The sequence below is a fragment of the Scomber scombrus genome, chromosome 16 (genome assembly GCF_963691925.1).
Source record: "Scomber scombrus chromosome 16, fScoSco1.1, whole genome shotgun sequence".
In the NCBI taxonomy this organism is placed as follows: domain Eukaryota; kingdom Metazoa; phylum Chordata; class Actinopteri; order Scombriformes; family Scombridae; genus Scomber; species Scomber scombrus.
In genome coordinates, this window is record NC_084985.1 from 6,939,260 (window position 1) to 6,948,420 (window position 9,161).

Genomic DNA, 9,161 nt, shown 5'->3' on the forward strand with positions numbered 1-9,161 from the left:
GTGTCACTCTCTCTCTGTCACAGTCACCGATTGCCACACATCAGTAAAATGCCTGAAGCTGAAGTGCTGTACTCCGATGTTAAGTTCACAAAAAAGAAGGGAAACCCCACTGGTAAGTCTTAATTATTATGAATGAATGAATTATTATTGATGAATGGTCTCTCTATTTCTATCTATTGATCTGGTAGATTTTACCTCCTTCTAACATTTCTAAGACTGCTATAAAAGCTTTCAGAGCACTGCCTCCAAGAGGTGTCACTTTTGTTTATCAGAGTTTGAGTTAAATGTGAATATTTACAGAACTCATGGAAAACACAGTTTTTATATTCAAACTGGTGATTTTAAAAGTGGCAGCATATATTTGCGGTGAATGTAAGGGCAGTTTCAGGTTGCATTTGTATGTTGCAGAGACCACTTCCTCATTGGCGGAACCCACTTACTCTGAAGTCAGGATCGCAAAAACCGAGCCGTCCACAGAGCTGCCTGGTAGGTAAAAAAACAGAGAAAAAAAGGTGAACTGTGATGTGCAGTCAGTGGCCATCATGCATTTTTAATGTTGTGTGCTTCAAAACAAATGCTGCTCTTCAGTCTTCATTGGATCACTAAAAGTGTTGCTCAGTCCTTCGGGGAAAAAAAGCAAAAAAGCATCAGATTATATTAAAAATACAAAAACTTCAGGATTCCTTTGATAAACTTTATTATTTACAACAAAGGAATCAAACTGCCAACCTGAACCTTTAGGTTTTGTTTATATTTAAAATACGGTATCCTCATGTAACCTAAATTAGTTTGAAACCACTTTAAGCAATGTAATGTTTCATTGAGCTAAAAGGAGGGTCAACTACAAACATTAAAGGTTCAACCAGCAATTTGTTTAAAAAAAAAATAACTGTAGATTTGAGGTATGTATGGTCATCGCAGTTGTAAATGAAGTAAATTAGGAGAATTGCTGTCAGTTTACTGCGAGATGGTGTGAAGAGTTGAAGTCAAGGCACAAAAAAAAGAGGAACTGGAAACAAATAAGTCACGTACATATAAACATTTAATCATGCGTTACTTACAGTGGGAAGTCTTGAGTTTCCTATTGGTCTTTTTCTTTGTACTATGATCTGTCATAGTTTTGCTGTCTGGGTAAATAACAACACATTTCATTATATTTATTGTTGTTTTATTAACATTAAGATTCAGTGTATGGGTGTGTACTGTATGTGTAAAGATAAGATCAGTATTTACAGTTGTGTGTCTGATGTTCAGATTTTAAACTGTAAAGTCTGCAGAGTCTCTAAATTAAACTGAAGAGGAACTAGAAGAAGTCTGAATTCTGAAAGTGTCAAAAAGAAACAAAAACTTGAGCTAATCATACTGTAGGTTGCCACAACATAACTAAGGCCTATAACCTGTAGAAGTTTGTTAATTTGTCGTTTTGTCACTGTGAAACTGAACATTTCCTAATTCTGCACATACTGGTACATCCTGAACATACAGGAAGTTATTCTAGATATTCAAATCTTGTTGCTTAAAAAAAAAAATCAAATCCAATATTGCACTCAGAAATATTGACACATTAAAGCTCCTAGAGACAAAGATGTTTTTGTATGTGCAGACAGAAGGGATGAACACAGTAATATTAACATCTGTGTAATCTAATGCAAAATGCCTCTTTTATCACATTTATAATGTTTCATTTCTGTGTTGTTGGCTCAGCTGGTAATTTCTATCCTAACTCTCATCTTACCAACATATTTAAGGACTGCTGACCAATAATAAACTACTGTAAGCATACTAGCACATTATTTATTTTGTAATTAACGTTGGTCTGGAAAAAAATTATTATAATTATTTTTGTGAGTTAAACTTGCACAAAAATTTGGAGTGCATCTGTGTCTGTCTCATTAATGCCAAACATGAACTCTACAAAGCATAGGAAGATGTGTGTGCTTTCGTCAGGGGTCTCCAAGGATCCAAACACACTGTTGTTGTTTTTTAAAAGCACTAGTTAAAACAGGCACAGAAAACAATGATTCATGAGTAATATAAGACAAAAACTAGATGTTTATGTTATTGTTTGCACAGTTTGTATAAATGTCTCATGTCTTCAAACTGTTCAACAGGTTCCCTACAAGTGGTGTCACATGAAGGGTCAAAGGTCAAATCACAGAAAGTTCCCCTGCTGATTCTCTGTGTTCTCTTGGCAGCTGTGGTCATCGCTCTTTGTTACGTCTGTAAGTTTGAACAGTTTTATCAGAGCAGGTTGACATAGATTAACCTTCAAGGTTCACATATCAGCAGTAGTTATTATTCATAGTTATGTTATCAGATGAACATCATCAGTGTAATCTTGGAAAGGAGTTTAGTTTCCTCTAATAAGCGGAGTCCTGCTCATTATCAAGCACTGACTGAGTTACTAAAGGAGTGTTTAAAGCTTTACTGACTGCTTTTGTTTTAAAAACAGCTCATGACAACATTCAAACCAGGAGAAGTTTCAACAAACTGAAAGACGAGAATGAAGCTTTGAAGAAAAATTTAACAAGTAGGAGTTTGACACTTTCTACAAAGTCCTGTCCACATTTCTCATGCAGCACTGCAATGTTAGTTAAAAATATTATGTATTTTTCATTATATCATATTATCATATAAAGTTGTTGATATTTATTTTTTCGACTAGTGTGAAAGATTTTTTAAATAAGACTGATAATTGTTATTCTCTTTTTTTTTTAAATCAATCGATCAATCAAACTTTATTTATATAGCACCTTTCATACAGTTTAATTTAGTTCAAAGTAGTTTACAGTTGATTAACAAGCTGATAAAAAGACAAAACAAGAGTCAACATAATGAAAAAGGAATAAAAACGATAAGAGAAGAACACATTTTTTAAAAACTGAGACCAAAGCAAACAAGAGAAAACAAGAATGACAAACATGTTTAGAAAATATAAATAAAGCAAAATTAAAAATAATTTAAAAATAAATAATGAATCCTGTCTTTTTTAATAGAGAGACTCCCTGAAAACATAGTGCCTCCTTCTGGTCCACAAACTCCTGAACCAGAACCAAGTAAGTGATGGATTCTTCCTTCACACTTTTGTAACCTCTGATGCTGATTATAGATTTGTAATGGATTGACAGGTAACAGAAGTAAATACTTAACAGTGATGTGTTTCAGCTCTCTTCAAAGGTGATTCATGCCTGAAATGTGACGCAGGCTGGGAGAGACATTTAGGAAAGTGCTATTATTTCTCCAACACATATTTATCCTGGGAAGAGAGCAGACGTTTGTGCCAAAGCCGAGGAGGAGACCTGGTGAAGATAGACAGCGAGGAGGAGCAGGTATAAAACACTGCAGCAGGTTCATGTAGCACACTGACTGTGCTCTCATGCATTTCATCACATATTTGTGTTTCTGAAGCAGTTAACATGGTGTCTCAGCACAGAAAAGTCATGTTATAATGTCATAACTTTCACCAACTTTTCCTTTTCAGGAATTCTTGGAGGAGAAAGTGAAAAACAAAATGACATTTTATGAGGACAAGTTCTGGATCGGACTGACTGACTCAAAGGAAGAGAACAAATGGATTTGGGTGGACGGTTCAACACTGAGCACAAGGTTTGATTGTTGTGAAAACATTTCCAAAAATCAAAAAAATCAAATCAACTAGTTTTTATTTAACCAACTCTTTCTGTTCTGTCCCTCAGTTTGTCTTTCTGGTTTGGACATGAGCCGGACGATTGGAATGGGACAAATCCTGAAGGAGAGGACTGTGCGAGGATGGGAGAGAAACAAGAAGCCAAAGTGCTAAACTGCTGGTTTGATAAATCCTGCAACATTCCTCATAGAAGTATTTGTGAGAAACCAGAACAAACTGGACGTCGTCAGGATGTGTGTGTCTGAAATCCAGTTGAGCTCAGACTTCTCAGACTAATCACAGTTTTTATCAGCTGCTTTGGCACAATTGTCAAATACAAATCAAGATTCTTAAAACACAGTGTGCTATTCTCAAATCTGCAGTTCATTTTCTCACAACAGTGTTCGCATTTCTTGCTTGTCAGTTTAAATATATGAGCCCAAATATGTTCATATGATCCAGTGATGCTCTGAATTAGTCTCTCTACTCTCTGTCAGACTCTGTCATGTAAATCAAAATGTTCATTATGTTCAGTAAACTGTCCAAACCTTTAAAACATTAATGTGTTGTATATTTCAAAAATATAATAAAAGATGAACATTTAATTGTTGGACATTGTTCATTTGTGTTTTGTCCTTTTTTCACATCACTGTTACAGATATAATTATTGTCATTAGGGGATATACCAGAAAGATCAACCCTGACCGTAAATAGACTGCAGAGGTTATTTGACTTTATTATTTGGTTGGTTTATGTAAGTCTCAATGACTAAATACATTCTGACACACAGACACAAAACATGTTGAAGTTATTTATTTTAGAGACATGAGTTAAAAGTTTTGAGTGTGTGATTGACTTTTGCAGGACAAATGAAGTGTTGTGCTGCTCAGTGTAAAATATAGTGATTCATCTTAATGTTCACAGAGCTGTGACAGTGTTTCAGAAAATGTGATTAATGGCTAAAGCTGGTGATTTCTATATTTTTCTTATTATCAACTAATCTTATGCACAGAGCTAAACAAATACTTTGTAAAGATACAAGAAAATAGTTTGATGTTGTCTAGTTTGGTTTTTGTGTTTTCTTTCCTTTTCTCAATATGTTTAATACTGATGTTTCATATTTGAGTTTTAAAGATGATATGATGATTATATCTTAAAAGATCAACATTTAAACATAGTGTTTGTATTTATTATAAAGTGAGTAAAATATGAACATTAACAGAATAAATGTAAAGTTTATCTCCCTCAGTTAAACAGATTATTTTAAAACAACCTAACAACAGTTTGTTGTGTTTTTGTTGTTGCAGAGAAAACTTCCTCTTTTACTGTCATCCTTCACTCTGAAGACATTATTGAAAACTCTGCATGATGAGCCACACAGAAGGTAAAACCTAGAAATGGAGGTTGTAGTAAATCTACTGGGAAGTGAACGATGTCCTCCAGTCTGACCTCAGAGGTCATCATCAGACAAACCAGTTGAATAAAAATTGTGTATTCTTCCTCTAAAAGGCTGTATCCTCATGTCATTTTAAAGTGCTTGAAACCAGTTTCAGTGTTGTGTCCTATAAATATATATTGACATCAGCAAACTGTTTCCCTTTTTTTAATAAGCGATGCAGTTTGTGGTTAGACTTCTTTACCAGTAAACACATCATTAATAATGTGATATCATCTTGAAGACAAGTTTTACGTTGATGAAACTGTTTTCTGCAACTTCAGAAACTCTCAAATTTATTAGATTTTTTCGTCACATACATTTGAGCTAACGTTATATTTGTATTATGCATACTTTGGATTATAATTGAGAAATTAAGCCTGTTTTACTGCTTCAACAGCCCCAGAAGAGGTTCGTCAGACAGGCTTCAGCTGCTGTAAATGACACAAAGAGCTACTTCCAAGTTTGAGCAAACTTTATTGGAAATATACTGTAACTTTAAATCAGACCTATGTTTGTGCAGCTTTATTTTCATGTGTCGTCTTGTGTTCTGGTTTATTTTCTCATGTTTTACCCCAACTGTAACCTATCAGTCAAAGAAAGAAAGAAAGAAAGAAAGAAAGAAAGAAAGAAAGAAAGAAAGAAAGAAAGAACGAAAGAAAGAAAGAAAGAAAGAAAGAGACTGGGTGTACGGAAATGTACAGTTTTACCATAAATGGAGTAAAGACAGGAAGGCGGATGACAAAATGAGGAAGTAACCATGAAGGATATTTTTGAAGACCTTTAAGTTATCTGATACACAAAGTGTGAAGGTCTCTTTATCTTTTGGTAAATCACTTTGCTGATAATATAAACATGTGTGATCCTTAATTCAACAGTCCTCTACGAAATGCTACCTTATAATATTCTGTGTCTGTGGAGATTATATCAGAGATTTTAAAGGACAGGCTCCCAACTGTTCAAATCTGTCTGAAGACAACAGTCAGGAGCCCAGATGAACATTGAAAAAGTTTTTTTTTAATGTAATCATTCCTCCTGTTCATGCTGGCCATTACAGTTTATCTTCTAAATATGTTTACAATGTAAATGGGTCCCTGTCTTCTGAAGAAGTTTATCTGAAGCTTATATGAGGCTTCAGCAGTCTGAGTTAGTCAGATATCTGCTACATTTACAGTCTTTAGCATCAGATTCCCTCTTTGTGTTTCCCTGTTGAGCTGTGGTGGACGTATAATAACACAAAGAGGCGCTTTGGCACTAAAAAGACTGTAATGTTGAAACATATCTACTTTACTGTACTTCTACGTTATGTGTGTACATATGTATGTATAAATATGTGTGGGTACACACATAAAGGTATACATATACCTTGTTTTTGTTTTTTTGTTTTTTTTCTCTTTACTATTATATTGTGTTGTTATATTTTGTATTAATTATGTTCTTTAATGCAAATCGTCGGACCTTAGGAAGAATATATTCAGCAAGGCTGCAGCTAATGGGGTTCCTAATAAAACTAAACTAAATTAAACTAAACTAAACTTGATTTGACACATCTGGACTGCTGAGGCTTCATATTAGCTTCAGATAAACGTTTAAATACATTTTTGCACAGGAGGAGGACTGTGGATTTTGTCCTCCATCACTTACATTGTCAGTGCATTATGAAGGGATCATCTAATGGTCAGTATGAACAAGAGGAAGGATTACAGCAAGAAAAGCAGGTTTCTATTTTAATTTGAGCTCCTAACTTGTTTTAAGATTGACTTTAAAAGCTGTGAACCTGTCCTTTAAGTTTTGCTGCATTATGTTAAACAGGCGTACATGTTATTGTGTCAATACTCTGTACACATATTCAAGTCTAATTTACATCTCTGTCTCTTCTAACTGTAACAGGTGAAGCTTTGGCCTCTCAACAACCTGCAGTGTCACATGGAAGGTCAAAGGTCAGATTAGAGAGAGTGGCCCTGCTGTTTCTCGCTGCTCTTTTGGGTGCAGCTATCACGGTTATCTATCGTCTCTGTAAGTTTGAACAGTTTTATCAGAGCAGGTTGACATAGATTAACATTCAAAGTTCACATATCTGCAGTAGTTATTATTCATAGTTATGTTATCAGATGAACATCATCAGTGTAATCTTGGAAAGGAGTTTAGTTTCCTCTAATAAACAGAGTCCTGCTAATTATCAAGCACTGACTGAGTTACTAAAGGAGCGTTTAATGCTTTACTGACTGCTTTTGTTTTAAAAACAGCTGAGGACATTGAAACCAAGAGAAGTCTCAAAAATCTGGAAGATGAGTATGAAACTTTGAAGAAAAATTTAACAGGTAGGAGTTTGACACTTTCTACAAAGTCCTGTCCACATTTCTCATGCAGCACTGCAATGTTAGTTAATGATCTGACATATTTTGCATTAAAGTATATTTAATTTAAACTGGCCAGTTGTCTGATATAAAATCTTTAAGTTGTTGTTGATTATTATTAATCTCAACTTTATAACAGAGACGCTCTCTAAAATGATGGTGCCACCTTCTTGCCCACAAACTCCTGAACCAGAACCAAGTAAGTGATGGATTCTTCCTTCACATTTTTGTAACCTCTGATGCTGATTATAGATTTGTAATGGATTGACAGGTAACAGAAGTAAATACTAAACAGTGATGTGTTTCAGCTCTCTTCAAAGGTGATTCTTGCCTGAAATGTGACGCAGGCTGGGAGCAAGGTTTAGGAAAGTGCTATTATTTCTCCAACACATATTCATCCTTGGAAGAGAGCAGACGTTCTTGCCAAACACTAGGAGGAGACCTGGTGAAGATAGACAGCATGGAGGAGCAGGTATAAAACACTGCAGCAGGTTCATGTAGCACACTGACTGTGCTTTCATGCATTTTATCACATATTTGTGTTTCTGAAGCAGTTAACATGGTGTCTCAGCACAGAAAAGTCATGTTATAATGTCATAACTTTCACCAACTTTTCCTCCTCAGGAATTCTTAGAGAAGAAAGTGAAAAACAAAATGAGGTATAATGAGGACAAGTTCTGGATCGGACTGACAGACTCAAAGGAAGAGAGCAAATGGATTTGGGCGGACGGTTCACCACTGACCACAAGGTTTGATTGTTGTGAAAACATTTCCAAAAATCCAAAAATCGAATCAACTTGTTTTTATTGAACAAACATCTTCTGTTCTGTCCCTCAGTTTGTCTTTCTGGTTCAAAGGTGAGCCGAACAATTTAAAAACGGAAGACCCTGCAGGAGAGCACTGTGTGAGGATGGGAAAGAAAGAAGGAGCCAAAGACCTGAAGTGCTGGTTTGACAGATCCTGCAACATGCCTCAAAGAAGTATTTGTGAGAAACCAGCACAAACTGGACGTCGCCAGGATGTGTGTGTCTGAAATCCAGTTGAGCTCAGACTTCTCAGACTTATCACAGTTTTTATCAGCTGCTTTGGCACAATTGTCAAATAAAAATAATGATTCTCAAAACACAGTGTGCTATTCTCAAATCTGCAGTTCATTTTCTCACAGCAGTGTTCACATTTCTTGTTTGTCAGTTTAAATATATGAGCCCAAATATGTTCATATGATCCAGTGATGCTCTGAGTTAGTCTCTCTACTCTCTGTCAGACATGTAAATCAAAATGTTCATTATGTTCAGTAAACTGTCCAAACCTTTCAAACATTAATGTGTTGTATATTTCAAAAAATATAATAAAAGATGAACATTTCAGTTCAAGAGGTCACATTTACAACTTTGTGTTTTAGTTTTTATTCATATTTATTTAGCCACATGCATTCCTGTATTGAGGCATTTTTACTGAGCTTTCTTTTTTTGTTTAGTACTTTTTTCACATCACTGTTACATATATAATTATTGTCATTAAGGGATATACCAGAAAAGTCAAAGATCAGAAGGAAGAAGAGGAGAGGGAAGGAGATGAGAGGAAAGAGGAGAAATGAAGAGTAGAACAGGTAAAAGGGGAGAAGAGGAAAGGAGAGGAGAGTAGAGAGAAAGAGGGTAGAGTTCTCCATCTGTGTTTTGCTGTAACTTGCGGTCATTATGACAGGGACAAATAAAGTAAGAAAAGAAAGAACCAAGGATTAACG

General features: G+C 35.2%; 1 protein-coding gene across 1 annotated transcript; it reads left to right on the forward strand.

Annotated features, from left to right (window-relative positions):
* Positions 1-8,784, forward strand: LOC133995875 (secretory phospholipase A2 receptor-like). Its single transcript, XM_062435388.1, has 14 exons — positions 1-112; positions 409-486; positions 2,112-2,222; positions 2,453-2,530; positions 2,997-3,056; positions 3,166-3,329; positions 3,482-3,606; positions 3,696-3,888; positions 6,944-7,076; positions 7,307-7,381; positions 7,557-7,616; positions 7,726-7,889; positions 8,042-8,166; positions 8,255-8,784. The coding sequence occupies exons 1-14, from the start codon at positions 49-51 to the stop codon at positions 8,448-8,450; spliced, it is 1,626 nt and encodes a 541-aa protein (XP_062291372.1). The 5' UTR covers positions 1-48; the 3' UTR covers positions 8,451-8,784.
* The last annotated feature ends 377 nt before the right edge of the window (positions 8,785-9,161 follow it).